This window comes from Mercenaria mercenaria, chromosome 4, assembly GCF_021730395.1.
Source record: "Mercenaria mercenaria strain notata chromosome 4, MADL_Memer_1, whole genome shotgun sequence".
In the NCBI taxonomy this organism is placed as follows: domain Eukaryota; kingdom Metazoa; phylum Mollusca; class Bivalvia; order Venerida; family Veneridae; genus Mercenaria; species Mercenaria mercenaria.
Window position 1 is genome coordinate 9,305,900 of NC_069364.1, and position 21,674 is coordinate 9,327,573.

Genomic DNA, 21,674 nt, shown 5'->3' on the forward strand with positions numbered 1-21,674 from the left:
CTCAAATTCATACATGGTGTTATTATCCATTCAGAGAATAAAAGTGCGGTGAAAGTGAAGGTTGTGGGCAAGGAAGCTCATCGAAATATTTTCAGGCATTGTCGATTATGTAAACATTAATCACATATTTTTTGTTCATTTAAAACTCGTTTCATATCTCATACATCCGAAAGGAAACACACAAAAAAAAAACACTGCAAGTATTTCACAAATGTCAAGAAAATCCAGCTGCTTATCATGATAGCCAATCAGAAATGTAGGAAAAAGAGGCACAAAAATAAATACGAGAAAACGAAAACGTTGGCGTTTTTTTGTTATGTAACCAATAATGTTTAAATATTCAGCGTGGAAGATGAATCAGAAGGAAGATATTTGTGGAGAAAATTGTTTTATTCATTTATAGCATAAGAGTTAAATGACATTCCGCCATACTACCCCAGTCAACGAATATTCGTGAATGTTGTCGTCTCGAGTGCGCGGATTCTATTGAACACAATGGGTTAAGATAAAGCCGGTTGAAATCTTTTATTGTTACTAAGTTTCATGGTGAATACATGCAACATAATGGCTGTAATTCATTTTGTATTTCTCAGCATCACGTCAACATTAAATACTATCTGTTTTTATTTAGGGAGTAATCTTTTAAATGTCTGTGATGTATATTTATTGCTTTTCTACGAAACTATTATAAATTATGAAGATGTCACTTCTAACTTTTTGTTTGAATTGCTATGCAAGTCAATTAAAATACACCAGACGCATTTACAACATAGATCTTCGCTTTTATAATTAAATTTGATAGATGACATGGGTCTATGACGTATTCATTTTTCGATGCAGCAGAAATGGTATGTTACTGATTGCATGCGTTGCATTTTAATTAATGATACGATCTGCGTCTAATCTATTTTACAGATTCGTATAATTGCCGGGAAATTGGTCACAATAAGAGTTGTTTGAAATTTTGCAACAAAGCAAATAACGTGAAGTAATGACAGTCTGGTAGATATAACATGAAGCAATGGGTCAATTAAAGCTTTTAGTGGATGTTCTGATGAAAGAATATAGAGAGGGAAAATGAAATGAATTGCCTACATAGTCATTTGTCCTTCAAGAGTGAAATTGAACCACTGCTGTTAGCATTTGTTGTCTTTGGGATCATTGAGTCCACTCACTTGTTCTGTTTAATAGTGTTCCGCTCAAGTCGTTGTTAGTGGCCGTGAGGGAGTGCTGCACTTTTCACACCATATCGTGAAAAGAGCTAGTCAAATGAGTATGCAATATTTTGATTTGTTGCATTCTATGCTTTCAGGTGATTTTCTTGTATATTTGATATCTTAAATGCCTGTCATTCAGTAAATGGTAGTATATATGGTTAATTGTACATCGGCCGGAATTACGTCCTTGCGATTATTAGCTACGTACGGGTACTCCACTGATTTCTTTTACGTTTGCACATATATTTGAAATTTGCAAATGTTACAGTAGATTGTTTTCGAGGACCACCATGTGCATGATATTGACTGGGGTCGTGTTCATACTGTACAAAGATTCACTATGATTTACAATATACATCAATACAATACAGCGTGTTATGATTTCTACATACTTTTAGTATTAGTTGATTAACTTTAAGATTTGGTTCAAACGTTCCGTCACTTCGATAATTCGTAATATGCATGTCAAAAGTGTTCTACGAGGGAACCTGTAGTTTCTTTGAAATCGTGAAAGATGCTGATGAAGTGGTGGCCAAGTTGTTCCGAATGTCTTGTACTTATTAGATACTGACAGAACGAATAGAAATAATACAAAACTAACTGACTCATACATATTTAGTCTAATTAAAATATAGCATAAAAAGTAGTCGTGTGATTAAGATCGCTGATTTTTGATCACTTACCCTTCACCAAAATCCAGTAAGGGATTTACATTTTGTCTTGTGAGAAGCCATCTAGCTGCCCTACGAAAGGTCGGTGGTTCTACGTAACATCCAACACAACAAATAAACACATGAAACGTGAAAAAGTCAAAATTATAAGTTAGTTTACAAATCCATTTCTTTCCAGCCATCATTTCCGATTTCAGACGATCTATATTTTGAGACGCTGTCGCCAGACTAACATTTATCACTATCATATTGCTTTAGGTTTGGCAGGCACAGCTTTTACTCATATGTCTGTAATATCCGATTGTTGTCATGAAACTAATTAAGTTTTCAGAAGGGAAAACAAGCGACGATTTAATGTAGCAGTGAACATGCGTTTTGTAATCATTTTTAGCTCACATGTCACTTTGTGACAAGGTGAGCTTTTGTGATTGCGCAGCGTCCGTGCGTCCGTGCGTCCGTGCGTAAACTTTTGCTTGTGACCACTCTAGTGGTCACATTTTTCATGGGATCTTTATGAAAGTTGGTCTGAATGTTCATCTTGATGATATGTAGGTCAAGTTTGAAAATGGGTCACGTGCAGTCCAAAACTAGGTCAGTAGGTCTAAAAATAGAAAAATCTTGTGACCTCTCTAGAGGCCATACTTTTCAATGGATCTTCGTGAAAGTTAGTCAGAATGTTTATCTTGATGATATCTAAGTCAAGTTTGAAATTGGGTTAGGTGCCATCAAAAACTAGGTCAGTAGGTTAAATAATATAAAAACCTTGTGACCTCTCTAGAGGTCACATTTTTCATGGGATCTTTATGAAAATTGGTCTGAATGTTTATCTTGATAATATCTAGGTCAAGTTTGAAACTGGGTTACGTGCGGTCCAAAACTAGGTCAGTATGTCTAAAAATAGAACAACCTTGTGACCTCTCTAGAGGCCATACTTTTCAATGGATCTTCATGAAAGTTATTCAGAATGTTCAGCTTGTTAATATCTAGGTCAAGTACGAAACTGGGTCACATGCCATAAAAAACTAGGTCAGTAGGTCAAATAATAAAAAACCTTGTGACCTCCCTAGAGGCCATATTTTTCATGGGATCTGTATGAAAGTTGGTCTGAATGTCCACCTTGATGATACCTAGGTCAAGTTTGAAACTGGGCCAACTGCGGTCCAAAACTAGGCCAGTAGGTCTAAAAAAAGAAAAACCTTTTGACCTCTTTAGAGGCCATACTTTTGCATGGATCTTCATGAAAATTGGTCATAATGTTCAACTTGATGATATGTAGGTCAAATTTGAAACTGGGTTACGTACCTTCAAAAACTAGGTCAGTAGGTTAAATAATAAAAAAACCTTGTGACCTCTCTAGAGGCCATATTTTTCATGGGATCTGTATGAATGTTGGTCTGAATGTTCATCTTGATGATATCTAAAGAAGTTTAAAACTGGGTTAACTGCGATCAAAAACTAGGTCAGGAGATCTAAAAATAGAAAAACATTTTGACCTCTCTAGAGGCCATATTTTTCAATGGATCTTCATGAAAATTGGTCTGAATGTTCAGCTTGATAATATCTAGATAAAGTTTGAAACTGGGTTGCATGCGATCAAAAACAAGGTCATTAGGTCAAATAATAGAAAAACTTTGTGCCCTCTCTATAGGCCATACTTTTCATGAGATCTTCATGAAAATTGGTGAGAATTTTCACCTTGATGATATCTAGGTCAAGTTCAAAACTGGGTCACGTGCTTTCAAAAACTAGGTCATTAGGTCAAATAATAAAAAAACATTGTGGCCTCTCTAGAAATATTTTTCAATGGATCTTCATGAAAATTAGTCTGAATTTTTATCTTGATGATATCTAGGTCAAGTTCAAAACTGGATCACATGAGCTCAAAAACTAGGTCACTATGTCAAATAATAGAAAAAACGATGTCATACTCAGTTCAAAACTGGGTCGCGTGGGGACAGGTGAGCGATTCCGGACCATCATGGTCCTCTTGTTTAAAGAATTATCTTTCCTGTACTAACGTATTTAAGATACATTCCCACGAAATCAGCTGCGTAAATAAAAGAACAACAAAACTGTGTGTTACGGAATGAAGTGGTTAGCATATGGATAATAAAACTACCGATGTTAATTATTTTATAAATCGTTAAGCACAGGCAAATGTAAAGGATTTGAAGGGGCCCCAAAATGAATGTGTTTACTGTGTTTACAAGTTTATGATAATATAGATAGTAACATTTTTTTCTAGAAAAGATATAACAGAACATAATTTTCAAACTGTGTTTACATAGAGCGCTTCGTGCCACAGAATTAGAAAGAATTAGATCTAAAACACTCAAATAACTGATGTAATTCCACCAAAATCAATCTTCTCGAATCATTCTAGCTTTAGAATTAAGCTATTTTCTGCAATCTGCATTAAAGTGTTCAGTTTCACAATTAGGTTTGGTAAAAAGCATTCAGGAGAATCCGTTCTTAAGTGTAGCATAATATATCAGCAGGTTCTCCGTGAGTCATTTGAATTCATATGGATATTTCATCCAAACTGATGTCTCCGCTCGTGTGTTCTCAGTAAAAGGAAGTGTGTGTTTGACAGTTATAATTGAGTTGTAGGGATCATTCATGTATTTCAGAAGGATTTGCCTTGCACTAAAGTGTTACGCTTTGTTTCTTACCAAAAAGCAATATCCGCCATTTACAACTAAACACAATATCTATAGGTGCATCACATTAACGTTATTATAAATGATGGTTATTTCAATACAGTATTGTCAAAGGAGATTTTGTAAATATCGTAACACGATGCAACTTATTTACGACAAAATTGGGATAGACGAAATGCATTAAAAGTGTATGCTTTTTGCAATTCATGCTTTACTGTTTGTTTTATCTCCATAGATAATTCCGTAAATAAATAGATTGATACAGAAGTTTCGCAACCTGTTTACTTTCTTGTGACTGACATTAGACAAATTGTGTAATTCTTCCTTGTCATTCTGGTATGTTTTCAAAATAATCTTTAGTTTTTTATCCGACGTCTTGGGATAAGTTCTGGAAAATTGTGCAGCAGTGCTGTTGGTATTTAGCTTATGTAATTTTCCATATGGAATATGATTTATTCATCGGAAATTGTACTTTTCCAATGACAAAACAATGCTATATAGATCGACTGATTTACATTGGAATTCGTTCGATTATTTTGATATCTTTTGCACCTGGCCATACATGTTTTGAAATCAGTGCACTAGTTTACATGTTTTGCTGCTTACTTATGATTAAAAGAGATGTGAGTGGGTTCAGATCGCACGTTGCTTTTTCAAAGCAAGAATAACGTTCCAGAAGGAATAGTCAAGTTCCGAGAAAAACGTCCTTTAAAGTGAAACTCTGCAGCAATGAATGTATGCATATGATCAAAACAAGACAGAGCAGTCATATCGAACGGCTGCTGCATTTCGTCCAAGCGTTGTTATATTTTCGACTCTTTGGGATAATGGAGTCCATCCAGTGTTAACATTTTGGTAGCTTTTCTTTTACGCCGGAGCTTGGGAGGCGATGCGTCTCATGCATTATTAAAATATTGAAGAGTATCAACGTTAGATTTGCGCTTAATATACCCATTGCATCTAAATCCATCGGACCTAGATTGACGTTTACGAATATCTAAAAGAATATCACAATTTTAAGAGCTAATACTACATGGATACATATTGTCATTCTGTCCCGTGATGTTTGTATTAGAATACTGCTAATAGGTTTGGTATTTAGAACAATATCATATATGCTCTTGTGACTGAATAATTATATTATCACAAGTAATATTGTGAATTTTACTTACACAACAAGGAGGTACACATCAAGTCAGAACAATAATGACGCACGACCGCAGGGACCCCAGACTGCAACCCACATCAGTGCACGACAAACATACACACATACACACAAACAGATAAAGCAATACATACAGACAATTAGATAAAGGAACACATTTGGACACCGCCTTGGACTGATCGGTGGGTAAAAACAACAATGGGGAGCTTTAAACCAGTAAATTGTGCTCACCTAACCTCATTAGGTACATCGTGTTCAAAAGTCACATGCCAGTATAAACAAAAGTTATCCCTGCATAAGTGTTGAATACATCGCATCATTGCTTCCCGATTAAAGATAATATCAGTCTACCCCTTCTAATATTTGTGATGATAAACTTTTCTGCTTGAATGACAGTCTGTCTTTCAGTTAGAGCAATTCCAAACCTTTGCTTTCTTAATTATCTTGCTTCATTGCATTCAACACTTTTACCTGATATATTTGTAAATCTCATTCTCTATGTGAGTCAAATACTTTTCACGATAAATCAAAATACGTTGTTTTTCTTGCAAAATCAAGCTGACTCCAAAAGTTATTTCAAGTTTTGGACTGATTAAATACAGACTGAACAAAGACGATAAAAACTAGAATCACAAATCAAATACATAGGACTGGTTAAAGTAATTAACAAAGAAAGAAAGAAAAATCATTTGATTTGAGTATGCAACTTGTTGCATCGGACTCTTTGCTGTAGCTTCATGTTTAGAATATGTAGTCGGGATGACACATCTGATACATTTGGCACAGGCATATTGTGATTTTGATGCGAGTTACCAATGCTACCAAGCTAAGACAAATCTAAACGTCGTCTCAAACATAACTGTTATTATACAATTCTACACAATGTCATATTTTAGTGAAAGTAGTGTGATCTATTAAATTCAGTCAGAAATAGTTGAGAGAAATAGATTGCTGTTTTCACAAACATGATTCGCTGTTAACTGTAGGCGTTGATTCAGAGCTTCTCTGTTTTGGTTGAAGTCATGCCATTGTTAAGATAAAAATTGTTGGAAATAAAAAGTGAAGCCAAGTGATTGCTTTCTTTGCAATTTTGTATTTTAGAAACGCAGTCGTTAAACACGTAGAACGACATTTATATACTTTTGCATTGACTTTTAAGCCAGCTCAACAGACAGAGCTACGAACATTCAACCTTTGAATAGTAATCTTGGCCATATTGTTTCTTACGTGACAGCGGTTTGAGTTTGATTTAAACAATATTTTATTAATCACAATTCATTTACAATATGTACATATATCAAAAAGGCATACAGGATTGAGTAGGAAGCTGAAAGTTTATTTGAAACTCTCTCCTTTATCAGCTTCATTTAAAAGGGTAGCACAAAAGTAATGTGGTTGCACAAACGAGTGTTAAAAAGCATTAAAATGTTATAATTTAGGAAATAAATTTTACTTAAAGTAGGGAGTTTTCTAGTTTTTTCATGTGGCGATGCATGACTCTTCATGGTTTATAATAATATTACTCAACATATATTTGAAATGACCTGCTGCATGCGTCTTAATTAATAAATGCAATAAACATCTTACAACACTGTATGTGAACAGACAGACAGGTCGGACATGCTCTGTATAGAGCATGAATATGACCTATAAAATACTAGTATGGTATGAAGTGCAATTTTATAATGGAAACATGGTATTATCGGATGGAGGGAGAGCATATATACACGTAGATGAAATCAGATTTCATTACCGGTGGAGTACATTGTATGAAACTGAATATCCCCTTCAAAATCAGACTTTATATGAATACCTTTGCACGTATTTAATTGCTCTTCACACAGACACATCTAGCATTTACTCGCATAGTTTCCTACCGACACATGGAACGATTATACGTATTAGACCTTCCTGCCGACACACTGTGTATAACAGACATTAACAGAAGTCTTTTGCAAAGCATTGCCTCTCCGTAAATGGATTTATTGGAATTAGGTGTTACTTTTCTGTATAACAATCGGTTTGTTGTAATCGTCAGGAGTCTTATTGTCAAATTGTCTATTACTTCTACTGTTTTCTACCGCACTTTCAATAAATTTTATAGAGGGAATGAACGTTTGGAATATGTTACAGTATAACTGCACTATTCTGATTGCCAACTGATTTATTTGCTTTTGTACCAGTGCTTTGTTGTTGTTTTTTTTGTTGTTGTTTTTTTGCTTATGAAAGCATTTAGTTCTATTGCGTTTTGATTTATACCCCAATAATGTATTTAGTTTCTACTTTAATACCACAGCAAATACAAACTAGCTTTAATTGATGTATGAAGAAATCGCTATAGAAAAGTTAGACTCTGAATATCTTGTATATCGGAACAGTATATCTAGCTAATGCTTAATTGAAGCCAACAGACAATGCAGAGATGAAAGAAATAGTAAAATGCAAGTGCGAACTGACGATGTCACACATAATTTTTGCATCTGCTGTAAGAAATCTAGAAGCATATAACGCATTCAGACACAATTATTGGAGGATTTATTCTTGAGAAAGCAAAAACACTCATGTGACGTTTACATTTTAAAGTACATTTTTGTAACATGATCCCAAAGGACCAGACATGATAACCACACTTAGTCAACCCATGTATAATTATTTCCTGTTGTTTACTTTTTCATTCGTCACACATGAATATGACTGTTTGCAGATTGGTTTAACCCGTATACAATATTTTTCCGTTAAAGTTTCTATTTTGCTGCGGACCTACTTTGCGATGCATGGTTCTATGTCTGTGTCTAAGGTGCTCTGTGCTTGCGGGAAACCAACATTTACCTTTTAAGAGATAAAATAGAATTCATGTGACACAAAGCAATAACTGTTATATTTATTTAATTTACCACATGGAATAAGGTTGATTGAAGGAAAATACATCAGTTATGCAAAACAAACGGATATGTGTCTACGCATCCATCATGGAATCGGTGCAAATCTCCTATTCACCTAGTTAGAATTGATAGAGGGTATAGAAAGTATAGAATTTCTCTAAACGTGGCTGTTACTGAAACTGAATACAGATGTGATTTTGAAGCGACATTGTTTGGTTTTATGCTGTTGGTAATAGTTGTCTCGATAATTAAAGACCGCTTCGTAGGTTATTATCTCCTGCAAAAGTATGTCAAGTGCTTCAAACATTGCAACTGTGAATTAAAGGCAAGATCACACGTTATTGGGATCATCACGATCATCGTAAGTAATGCTGATATCCCAAAATTCCCAAATGTTCGCCGTTCAGTCTGAGGATGTGAACTTACTTTTTACGTCCTGTTTCACTATGTGAGATGGTGAATAATTCGATTAATTGACTGCTTGTAAAAGTTGAAAGTTATTGTACGATCAAATATCAGATATTTCATTGCCAATCACGATAATAAAAACATTGTAATATTAGATATGAAACATGCATTGGCGTCTCGCATGCTAGTTATTGCCTTAGTTAAACACACACACACACACGCGCGCGCGCGCACACACTTAAAGGCCAAACGTTTGTTTTGTCTTTACCTACCATCTACAATGCATGATATAGGAAAGTTTTTAGTTATAAGCGGGGAGTTTCATAATATTAGGAAGATAGTACTACTATGTTTTAACTTATTTCTATTCAGTGAAACGAATATCTAGCTTTTCGGAGCCAGGGACACTAAAAATGTCAAAACAGAAACAATCTGCTGGAGTTACTTCCAGTGTTAATGAAGAAAAATATGACAGAACAAACATAGAGACGGGAGCCAGTCTACATTTAAAGTAGCATGATCAAAACCACAATGGGTCAAACCGTATAGTATATCATAGTTTTATTATTTCCTGTTATTTATTTATTCGTCACACATGGATATGACTGTTTGCAGATTGGTTTAATTATTGAAAGAAAATTTACGCGAGACATGTAAATTTTCCCATCAGTTATACAACTCAAAGCAACTTAATCTGCTTACATTTTGACCGGTTATTTAGGATTGTATTGTCAGTTTAAACTACCTTCGGTGCAAGTTGTATTTGATCTACGACAAGTGTCTTTAAAAATAAATATTGTATTAAAAGACATGCTTTTTCATTCATGTTTCGTAACCACAAACATTTGTATACAAACATTTGTATCAAATTACCAACCAGCAGCCAATTGTATAAACAATGGTTAAAATATACCACGGTTAAACTATAACCGCGGTATATACCGTGGTAAGGTAACCACTGGTTATTTTCTCTTGTATAAACCAGTTTAACCGCGCGGTAACCTAACCACGTAAAATATCAATTTAACCACGGTAAATTTTCCGATAATGCACTGCGTGCATGACGTAATTTTCGCGGACAAATGTCAGACGACTGTTTGTCAACAAACATGGCCGCCGTTACAGTTATTGTACCAAAACAAAGGGCAAAAATGTTCTCTATACGAGAAATAGATGTTATTACGGAGTTTATGAAAACTCATCTCAGCACCCTGCGAGCAAGTCACACGCAAGGAGGACCAGGGGCGGCACAACGACAGGCCAAGTTGTGGGAAAAAGTGACCGCCGAGATAAATGCTTGTGGTAACGGTCCTCGGACCGTGAAACAAGTAAAAGAAAAGTGGAGGAATATGGTTTGTTTATTGTCTTTTCACCAAGTGATATTTGTAATTTTTGTAGATCTACTGATCTGGATTCAAACCCGAGAACTTGAGTTCTCTAAGAAGCACTCTACCACGTCGCCATTTTATAAAATATACAGTAGCGATAGTAGGGGGTATTTATATAAGTGCTATATTTTACCTCTACTACATGTACATATTTAGTATTATTTACTGAGCTGTAGGGATCAAGAAAGTTACTTCACCTCAGAGGAATTTTAAAATATTTGGCATTACAGTATAGCAAGTGGTCATCACATAGAAATATTTCTTTTACTGATTACATTCTTAGTTTTAACTTTTACAGACAAGTGAAATATTGCTAAAATTCAGGTAAAGATGGCGAAAACAGATGTGTCAGCAGAGAGGACCAGTATGAGGAAGACTGGAGGAGGCCCGCCACGGCCGGAGATGTCACAGACTTCTCAGACTGTGGCGAGCCTGTACGAGAGCTCAGCATCTTTTCATGGTGTGTGTTCAGATGCTGACACACTCATCAATGTTTCTGGTAAGAACGTAAAATTATAATATAAATAGTTAAAGGATATAACTTTCCACATGAATACACAACGATTTGCAATGTACCGAACACCGACGCAATCCTCTTAGAAAATTACAAAACAATGAATAATTTCCATTTTCATATAAAACGACAATTGAAATCATTTCGTCATTGTTGTTGATGCAGGCTGCACAGATGTCGATATAGGACAGCAGGTTGTAGACCATCTAGATCTGCTCAGCTGGGACCAGCAGGACACAGAGACAGAGACCAGCGAGAGTGCGGATACAACTACCAGGAATATATTCTCCGTAGCTGGTGATTTATTAAGTTTAACTCTAATAAATGTTGTCTTTTTATCCTAAAATCTGTTTCATTTTAGATAAAAATAACAATAAGCAAATTAAACAATAAAAATGTAAATTGACTCACTGTTAATACATTTGTACTATCAAAGTTGTAATTCCTACAAACTTCTTCCAATTCCCCAGTAGCTGTATCCAATCCTAGACGAATCAGTTATAAACAAACAAGCTTTTCAAACATCGATGAAATTCAGGCACCAATCGCACCATGCCCTTGAAACAATGTGTGAAATTAAACAATTTCCAAACGCATGGTTCAAAGATAACCTGTATTTTAGCATCCTTTGTGGAATATTTCCAGTCCGCAACATATCTAGTTCCTTATAGATCTACAATATCAGTTTTCAATAAAATTATTCATCTCATCTCATCTAGTCCCGTTTACGAAATGCAAGAAAATTTAAATTCTTTTCTCCGAAACCAATTCGTGACGTAGGGCACGAATGACGTAAGAATGCAATGGCCATAATTGAGCAGCGCCATGATAAAACCAACATAGTGACTTTGCGACCAGCATGGATCCTGACTAGCCTACGCATCCGTGCAGTCTGGTCAGGATCCATACTGTTCGCTTTCAAAGCCTATTGGAATTAGAGAAACTGTTGGTGAACATCATGGAGCCTGATCTGGATCCATGCTGGTCGCAAAGCCACTATGTTGGTTTTCCCATGGTGCTGCTCAATTATGTAAATTTATACGGGGCGCACAAGGGAAACAGTACCCTTTAAACAAACAATCAGTCGATAGAATATATGAATTTTATCTTATGTCACGCTAATAGAAGGAGAATTTTGCAATACTTAATATAATACATTTTAAAATATATATTTAAACAATGGTTGTTTATCATTTTATCAATTTCTAGTACCTATGTTTTTACTTTAAGACACTGTATAAACATAAACATGTCCTGTTCTATGGAAGGCCGGTTGTGCACTGTTGTAAATTGCTTGGTTGTGCGTGTTCTAATCCCATTCTAACACGTTCGAATTACACCTGGAAAGGATACTTATTTAAAGTCTAATTCAGGCGGAGTAGCCAAAAGTAGGTCAATTTGCGAAAAGTGTTTTAAAAAGAAAATCTTTAAAAAAAAAAGTGTTGGAATTCTTGATACTTAGTAAATGCCAAATGCGTCCATTAACTTCAATGTGAATTATTGAATGAACAAAATATGATATTTATCATTTACTGTTTCTTACGCAGCTGCTTTGTGCAACATCAACCAGCCAACAGGGACAGAAGCAGCGAGGCAGGCGGATACTGTGCCAGAGGGGGTCAGTATCCAACCTGACTATCCAGAGGATTCTTGTGTACCATGCGCAAACCGTTCTAGTAAGTTTAATACATTTTACGGTTGTATCATCACTGGTGAAGGAGTTGACGTTTTGTTTTAAATATGTTCTGCATAATTCCGGCTATGTATAGATGGCCGTAGAAGCGTTAGAGGTAAAAGTACATTGAGCCGTGCCACGAGAAAACCAACATAGTGGGTTGGCGACCAGCATGGATCCAGACCAGCCTGCGCATCCGCGCAGTCTGGTCAGGATCCATGCTGTTCGCTAACAGTTTCTTTAATTGCAATAGACTTTGAAAGCGAACAGCATGGATCCTGACCAGACTGCGCGGATGCGCAGGCTGGTCTGGATCCATGCTGGTCGCAAACCCACTATGTTGGTTTTCTCATGGCGCGGCTCATTTATTTTATTCTTTGGTCTGACCTACTGTAATGTTATTTTACAACAATTCACTGTTCAGGCGTCACAATTATTACTTAATTGCGTCAAACGGCAAAGCGGCGCGTTGAAAAAGAAACCAACAAAAAGGCAAATATTTGGCGGACGTCGTAAATGATGTACCTAAACGTGCTTGGTAACGTGTTAAAATCGAAGTAATAGATCCTATTTTGTAATTTGCTCTTGAATAAATTGTTTGTCATTCAGATGTTTTCAAAGTTTCAAAGTTTCAAAGTTTTTATTTTCATTAAACCAGAAGGTCATAGACCCATGTGGTACATGGTACGCTATATATACATGGCAACAGTGAACATTTAATTCATAACACAATAAACAAATGATTCGTATAACAATTGGCAACATCTTCAACAATTCATGTATATTTATGCTTCAGTCTGACAAGTCAAAGAGATTCATCAAAGATTTAAATGTTTCCGTATTAACGTATAAAGGCTATCTAATAGTAACTATACTAGATTGTGATATATATATAACGGCAAAATGATCTTGATTGAAAACAAAAAGAAAACGAAACATCAAGATCATTTTCCTTTCAATACACTACATAATTTATAATATGAATGAATACATGACTAAAGCTATATTTGTATTCCACGGATGACCGTTCTTGTAAGCAAGAAAGCGAAAGGGCCTTACAAGAACCGGCTTGTGGAATCTTCGCCGAAATTGGCAAAACCATTGTAATAAACACATTTGTAAAAAATTTGATTCAAATAATGATATTAATACTATGTAGTAATAATAGCGACAACTATAAGTGACAAGCACTTGCATCATTCCTACATTTCAGAAATAAAAATGGTCAATTATATTTTGCTTTAACTTGTCAATTTTATAACTACACAATAACTGTGCCAAAACGTTTGATGACCTTTTCTATATGGATATTTATCGGCTATACAAAAGATTTGTTCTTGTTGTAAATGCTTTTTCGATATAATTAGATAAATTCTTTACAATGCGTGGATTTTCTGAATTTACAAGTTCAATAAATTTATACATGCTAGGGCGTCTCCAAAAGTATGGTGGTATCAATCGTTTCCTTAAATCAATATACATGTTACATTGTATTACGAAATGATATTCATCCTCTAACAAGTTACAAACATTACATATTCTTTCATTTATAGGTGTACTTACAGGCTGATTCCATCTACCAGTTTCGATACAAAGGCGATGAGATGATAAACGTAAACGTGATAAACTAACACAAAATTTCTTAATATCTAATATATCTAAATATGGCTGAAACCTAAAATTACATATTTGTCTATAGAATAGGGCTCTGCTGGAATTGTTTAATCTTTCATTCCAATTTTGTAGAAACTGATCTTTTATCCTTTGTTTAACAATCGTTAAAAACATACTGGTATCACCTACTGTTTGAAAAATCCATGCTTCATGAAAACCCAACAAACACAGTAAATTTTTTATCAAAGAACACCAGTTTTTTCTATAAGGATAATTTAAAGTATCTTGATATAACATAGTGTACACTTTTCTTATATATTTTTTACAATCCGTATGTAATATTTTAATCCAAAATTTAATAATATTATAATATCTCATATTTTGCAGAGGCATCCGACCTAATTCACCATAAATAAAATCATTTTGTGTACTTCTTTTGACACCTAATAGGCGTTTACAGAATTGCAAATGAATTCTTTCTAATGATTTACCGGCATGAAATCCCCATACTTCGCTGCCATAATTGAGAATAGGTAATATCAGCTTGTCAAAAAGTTCTAATTTATGTTTTACAGATATGTTGGTAAACTTATACAGACATCTGTTCATTTTAAAGATCGCTTTCAGTGCTTGTCCAGATAAGGTATTTTGAGCTTCCGTGAAAGACCCAGCTGTTGAAAAGACAATTCCAAGATACACAAATTTATTGACTATTTCAAGGTCGCATTCACCATAATGAAAATTAATATTTAACGGTAAACGACCACCTTTTCTAAAAATCATAACTTTTGTTTTGCCAGAATTTACTAATAACCCCCATTTATTACAATAATTATACAACAGATCTAAGCTAGATTGTAATTCATCCTTAGTATTTGCAAATATTACAATGTCATCGGCATACAGAATTAAAAATATTTTAAACATATCAACATCAATACCATCTAAGCCGCTTGCTACATACATATCCTCGATATCATTTAAAAACATGGAAAAAAGAAAGGGAGATAAGCACTCACCCTGTCTAACGCCTAACTGACATTCAAAACTATTACTTAACTGACTCATATGTTTCACTCTTGATTTTACACCAGTATACATAGAGCGCATGATATTTAAAATATTACCTCTTATTCCTAATTTGATTAATTTCATCCATAAATTATCTCGATTAACATAATCAAAAGCCTTACTAAAATCTATAAAAGCACAATATAATTGTTTGCCATTGTTAATAATATGATTTATAAGCCCATGTAACACAAAAATATTATCTGTAGTACCCATTTTTGCTCTAAAACCTGCCTGGGCTTCAATGTATACACTATAATTTTCAGCCCAGTCATACAAACGATTATTTAGAACTCTTGTAAACAGTTTGCCAAGTGTACTAAGAAGTGTATTATTATTTTACTCGGGATTCACCATCGTGGCATTATTCCTTCGCATCTGAACTCCAAACAATGATTTTATTCAACGACAAATCACTGGATGAGATACATTATTTCTTAAATTATTATTTGGCTGTGGAAGACCAATATCATAAAACCATACTTACATACATTTAAACCCGATTTCTTCTCTTGTTTAAAAATATACCACCGAGTTTTGCAAATAACAACGCTATAAAAAGTTGAGTTCTCGTACATAAAGCATATAATTTGATTTTTTCTTTTACAGCTGTCACCACACAGAAGCAATCATCGAGCACAAGTTATCAGCAAAAGAAAAGCAGTAATCACAAAAGGTTAACACCTAATTGTAAAATAACTTGTATAATTTAATAACACTGTGGTTGTTTTCTATATTTTGTTCGTTCCTCGTTGCTTCGAAAGTTCTAAAAGGAATGCATTTTTCTTGAATGAAAATAAGCTGTAACATAATGATGTATGTATTTTTAAAACATTGATATTCTGTAATAGTGAAATGTTACTTTCTATAAATTAAATATATTACACTTGCTATACTTTTGCCGAAAACAACAAGAAAAACAACACTAATACAACAATAGTTTACATACACACCATGGTAGCTAACTGATGATTTTCTTATGTTGTAGAACACTGAAGGACCTCCAAACGGTGTACTTTGAAAAACAGATTGATCTAGCCGAGGCACAGATGGAATGCTTCAACAAGATTTCAAAGCTAGCCGATGTTTTAATCGAGAAATTCAAATAACTTTTGAAATTATTATCTCAGTAATTCTTGATAGTTGATACATGTACATTATATGTCATTCCAGACTTCTGAATATATATAAAAGCTGAAATATGAAAATAAATTATGAAACCAAAATAAATTGGTGTTAAAAGTGTCAAGTCTTCACTTTCCATAAAACGTCAATGTATGGTGTGATTTAATCATCGGTTTCTTCTGTTATTACTGATTCTGAAAATAAGCACGAGCCACATGGTCTCGAACTCCTCGCCCATCCATTCGGCCATTAAAGATGTCGGCGGGAGGCTGATCCAGATCACCGGCTTCTTCCACCTCTGGTTCACCCCACTGCAGCCTCAGATTATGGAGGACAGCACACGCCACGATTACACGTGTCACCCTCTGAGGCTTCATGCGTATCTACAATGATAAAATATAACAGTGTAAATATGAACTGCGTATTACCAATTTATGCAGAATATACTAGTATCTAACTTGACCTACTGACCTACTTTTTTTCTTTTTGAAGCTACAGCAATCAAATTTTAATCATGTTTTTTGACAGTTTTGCATTTAAATTTCAACTTCGACCTTGGCTAACCTACTTGACGTACTGACCTTCTTTACTTGCTTTTTTTGGAAATTACAACACTGAAATTTCAATTATGAATTCAGTTTTACATGCATATTTGGACTTTGACCTTGAGTGACCTTGACCTTTTGGCATCCTTTCCTGTTTTTGAAAGTACAGCATTGAAATTGGAACCATATTATACTGATTTCAATGCATATTTCAACACTGACATTGACTTATCTAGACTTTAACATTTGACATTTTTCAAGTTTTTCAAACTTGCAGTGCTCAGCGAAGTTTGAACCATATGCATAACTATGAATGGAGAATTGAATTTTTCAGCTAGACATATCAATACTTCATAGCGATTGAACTTCTTCCATATAACAATGATATTGTTTTCTAGTGATTGCACTTTTTTTTTGGATAGACATAAAAACTGTAGTTTATACTCATTGTCCTTATATATCGGAAACTAACTTACTTCCCCATGTAAAACATGGAATGTCCTCTTCCATACACCAAATGTCCTTTCAACCAAATTCCGTGTGGAGATGTGCGCCCGGTTGTACCTCTCCTCTGTTTCATTCCCTAAAAAGTTATTTATTAATTGCATCAATTATAAATTTGATATTTAATTTGTCGCAAGTATCAATCATTTCAGTTGATTAAAGTGCAATACCATTAAAACAAAAGTACTTGTACAGTGAAAACTCCCAATATTGTAACATAATTGTTCAATACACAGAATAAGCCAATACATACCAGGCTGCAAGAAAGGTGTTAGCAGAAATGGCCGACAGGGGTAGCCACTATCCCCCAACAAATATCCGCGCTCTGGATCTGAAATTATAATGTGATAAAGTAAAATACCAGTAATGTAACAGTATTGAAAAGTAAAACTGTGGTAGATTTGATTTTAGCATTAAACGGCATATTCATATTCCTTTTTATATTAACTGCATATTAAAATTAAATGCAACATATTGACTGTACTGTTAACTATTTCAACTAACCTTTAAGAATGACCACTTTGATACTACAATCAATGGAACATACCTTGGTGATGAGCTTCAAGGTACCGGCCTACATTAGAAACTCGTAAGATGTGGCTGTCATGGCAGCTTCCAGGCCAACAGGCATTGATGCTTGTGAACATCCCTGTGTATATAATGTGTATGTGTGACATTCACTTAAACAAATAACAATTGGCATAATGAGCAGTATCAATTTTGCAAATTGTATTAAGCAAACGGTGTTTCGCATACACTGTAGTTTTAAACACATGTTATAGCCCGAATTAATGACATATCAGCAAAGGGGTCTAGCCACAAGCTCTAACAACTTAAGACCAATTCTCTGTAATATTTATTAAATGACATTTTTTTTTGATAAAATAAAAAAAAAAAACACTTCTACTTATAAGGTATAAATACTTTCAGTGGTAAAATGAACGTTTCTGTTATCAATTTACATTAACTTAAGCATGTAACAAACTTAATTTTTGGGATTTGAAATACAAATATCCCAGCCATTTTCATCCAGCATATTGTTTTTAGTGAATATTTTAAAAATTGATATTTTAACAATCAAATTAAGTAAATTAGATGATCTACATTACAGTTTAGTTATTATTTTGCTAGATACAAATTTAGATGTATATAATTCTTTCAAACTATCAAGACAATGACCAGACTTTTCAAGGATAGCTTTAGTTAATGTAGATTTAAGACTTGGCTTAGTTTATTTAGAAAAAAAAAACCCTGATCTTGCACATTCCAGTGCCAGTAAATACTCAGTAAATACAAACTGAAGTTGCAGACATATTTCCCAATTCTTTCTGAAATTAATCAAAATACACAAATAAATCTACTTTATTTTTTTTTTAAATAAATACATGCAGGTAAAATAGAATGTTATATACATTGTATATCTTAGAATGAATGCTGTTTTACAGATGACAGTATTATGTTACATGAATGAGGTCTTAAATTTTTATTTTGAAAAATGAATTTCCTCAGAAAATATGATTTTATGATACAGTCTTGAGTGAAAAAGAGTTGTAATGTTATAACAGTCTCACAAAATCAAGTATACTAATTCAACCATTATTTTGCTATATTTTCTAAGTATTTTTTAAAGATTGAAAAAACCCAACCACAATAAGTTTATCTTTGGTAGAAAATAACCAATTAGATCTGTTTGTGATTGTGGGTAATAAGACTTCATGTATAATTATGCTGTAAACTGGTAACCAAATCTAATGGGAACTGCAAAACATGTTCTTTTTTTACAAATATTTAAAGACTGTCATGTGTCTTTTTCTTTTAAATATGTTAAAATGCATCTTTTTCAAAATACATTAATTTTTATTAAATTTAGATATAACAATTTTAATGTTATACATGCAAGATTAATCAAGCAATAATAGAATTTTTTAAATTTAATTCAAGGTCAAGAATTGAGTTATTTTTCCATTAAAGGGTCTTTGGTTAAAACATTATGAAAATTTTTAAGAAATGACTTTCTCAATTTTTTCCATAAATCTGAAAAGAAACATTCATGCAAAAAACATAATTCTATTTTCAGGGAGGGTGTCCAGTGCTAGTACTTCTATTCACTGTCAAAGACACCAATCACTCTTTTGGTCTGTGGCAATCAAAAATAAAGGCAGATCTTCACTGTTCAGATGTCCATAACTTATTATAAAAACACTGATTGATGATTCCCCACTTTCAGCCTCTCTATTTGGAAAACAACAACAAAAACACCATTTCTAAACATTTTGCCTTCACGGTGACACACTGCATCTCTACCTTAGAGATAAAATGTCATCTTGTCAACACTTTAACTACCTGGATCAAGCAGTTAAGTCACAGACTGCAGTTAATTTTAGCAGTCCTTGTTATTTTCATTTGATACACATCCAAGCTTCACATGCCTATTTAGCATAAAATCTCTGACTGTCATTTTGTTAATTTACAAAAAATTTACAAAATCCATGTATGCATCTTCGTTTCTATGGTAACCGGGACATATATTGAACAGGAGTTTCTGAATTTTGCATCCTCCTCAGGAAAAATCGGTATAAAGGAAATCTGTGAATATGGGTTTCCAACTTTTTTTTCTTACAGAGAATTTGTCTTTGCTCTGCCCTGCATGTATACTGTAAAAACACCACACCGGCCTTTCATACAGTTACTTTAGCAAGGTACTTGTATGATGTCATCAGTAAAGTGATGTCATCAATACACTTGTGTGTACACATATTATGTTTACCAATTTCAAGGTTAATAAACAGTGTAAAGGCGAGACATTGTATTAACTATCTCTTGAGAATCTGTAAATTTAAGTATACATATGGAATTAGGAATTACCTGTGTTTAAAGTGACAGTAGGTCTGTAAAATGAAATGCTGCATGAAATGCCTGCGAAGCTTCTGTAGATGTACTGCTGAATATGGATTATCAAGTTAACAAGTAAGATGTTTGCTTCTATATTTCACATATCGATGTAAATGTAGAGCTAGTGCACAAGGGTGCAATACCATACTTAAATTACAAACAAAGGAAACATACCTTTGTGATCGCAGGTCGCCTGGACATTTATACTGTGTTGGTGTTTTCTGTTAACAAATGCAGCCTCATCTGGATAACCAGGCGAAATTATTTTAACATGGGTCCCGTCAATACAACCAATTACAGATGGGAACCCACGAATGGCGTAAAATCCACTCATGATCCGTCTTCGGTCGTGGTCCGTCACAGGAAACTTGATAAATTGGTCTTTCAGTCCAAATAGTACGTCGGTAACGTCTCTCACGACCCGGGAGACGGTAGAAATATCTACGCCAAAGGTGTCGCCGATAACCTGCATGAAATTACCTGTAGCAAGAAATCTCAATGTTATCAAAATTTGTTGCCGTGGTGTCAGGGCTTGGTTACGTCGCGTCCGTCGCTCCAAAGTTGGTCCAACAAGTTCAACAAGTCTGTCTATGTTGTCAGCTGAAAACCTGTACCTTTGGCGTAATTCTTCATCCGTCAAGTCCGTCAATTGTCTGTCAATACGTCGAAACTGTCGAGGTCGTCTATGTCTTACAAAATGAATGGCGGCCATGTTTGAGTGGTTACTTTGTGGTTACCAAGCTCCTGTAGGTAGGTTAAAACTAACCGTGGTTATATCGCGGTTACCACGTATGACGTTATCTATACAATCGCTTACCACGATGTAACCATGTTGGTTACTGGCACTTAGTGGTTACCGCGCGGTTAAAAGTTTTATACAATTGGCTGCTGATAGATAGGAAACTTCTGATGAATATTTATATATATTAAATTTAGCAAGTTTCACTACCTGTTTTACTTCCTTACGAAAAAAAAACCACACTGACTACCAAATTTTTCCTTATCGTTCTGGCGTGATTTCAAATTACTTTACTTGAATTTCAAACATTCTTTGGTACATCTTGGTGAAAATTATCACAAAGCAATTATTGCTTTATTTACAATATGTAATTTACCACATGGAATAAGATTGATCAAAGGAAAATACATCAGTTATGCAAAACAAACGGCTATGTGTCTTTGCATCCATCATGGAATCTGTGCAAATCTCCTACTCACCTAGTTAGAAATGATAGAGGGTATAGAAAGGATAGAATTTCTCTAAGCGTGGCTGTTACTGAAACTGAATACAGAGGTGATTTTAAAGCGACATTGATTGGTTTTTTATGTTGTTGGTAATAGTT

General features: G+C 34.3%; 3 protein-coding genes across 14 annotated transcripts in view; 2 read left to right on the forward strand and 1 right to left on the reverse strand.

The window, feature by feature from the left end:
• Window positions 1-21,674, forward strand: part of LOC123550943 (uncharacterized) — a 124,320-nt gene that overhangs the window by 93,730 nt on the left and 8,916 nt on the right. The window contains exon 1 of one of the 12 annotated variants that reach the window (XM_045339458.2): window positions 8,553-8,956. The exons of the other annotated variants lie outside the window; for them this stretch is intronic. The gene's annotated coding sequence lies outside the window, so the exon portion shown is untranslated. Of the gene's footprint in view, window positions 1-8,552; window positions 8,957-21,674 lie in introns of those variants that run through there. 12 annotated transcript variants of the gene reach the window in all.
• LOC123531887 (uncharacterized) lies at window positions 9,887-16,495 on the forward strand. Its single transcript, XM_053540356.1, has 6 exons — window positions 9,887-10,355; window positions 10,716-10,890; window positions 11,071-11,202; window positions 12,453-12,581; window positions 15,875-15,941; window positions 16,254-16,495. Exons 1-6 carry the CDS (start codon window positions 10,086-10,088, stop codon window positions 16,372-16,374), a joined length of 894 nt encoding a protein of 297 aa, XP_053396331.1. The 5' UTR covers window positions 9,887-10,085; the 3' UTR covers window positions 16,375-16,495.
• LOC128556194 (putative nuclease HARBI1) lies at window positions 16,334-21,216 on the reverse strand. The gene is made up of 5 exons (XM_053540355.1): window positions 20,506-21,216; window positions 17,987-18,088; window positions 17,693-17,770; window positions 17,412-17,518; window positions 16,334-16,773 (listed from the first exon to the last, which is right to left on the reverse strand). The coding sequence occupies exons 1-5, from the start codon at window positions 21,041-21,043 to the stop codon at window positions 16,576-16,578; spliced, it is 1,023 nt and encodes a 340-aa protein (XP_053396330.1). The 5' UTR covers window positions 21,044-21,216; the 3' UTR covers window positions 16,334-16,575.

Excerpts from the sequence above, each read along its gene's own strand:
- LOC123531887 (XM_053540356.1), top strand. The coding sequence starts at position 10,086 with ATGTCAGACGACTGTTTGTCAACAAACATGGCCGCCGTTACAGTTATT. Across the intron at positions 10,891-11,070 it reads CACACTCATCAATGTTTCTG|GCTGCACAGATGTCGATATA; the intron begins GTAAGAACGTAA and ends TTGTTGATGCAG. Across the intron at positions 15,942-16,253 it reads AAAAGCAGTAATCACAAAAG|AACACTGAAGGACCTCCAAA; the intron begins GTTAACACCTAA and ends CTTATGTTGTAG.
- LOC128556194 (XM_053540355.1), bottom strand. The coding sequence starts at position 21,043 with ATGGCCGCCATTCATTTTGTAAGACATAGACGACCTCGACAGTTTCGA. Across the intron at positions 18,089-20,505 it reads GGCGACCTGCGATCACAAAG|GGATGTTCACAAGCATCAAT; the intron begins GTATGTTTCCTT and ends TTATATACACAG. Across the intron at positions 16,774-17,411 it reads TCCATGTTTTACATGGGGAA|ATACGCATGAAGCCTCAGAG; the intron begins GTAAGTTAGTTT and ends TTATCATTGTAG.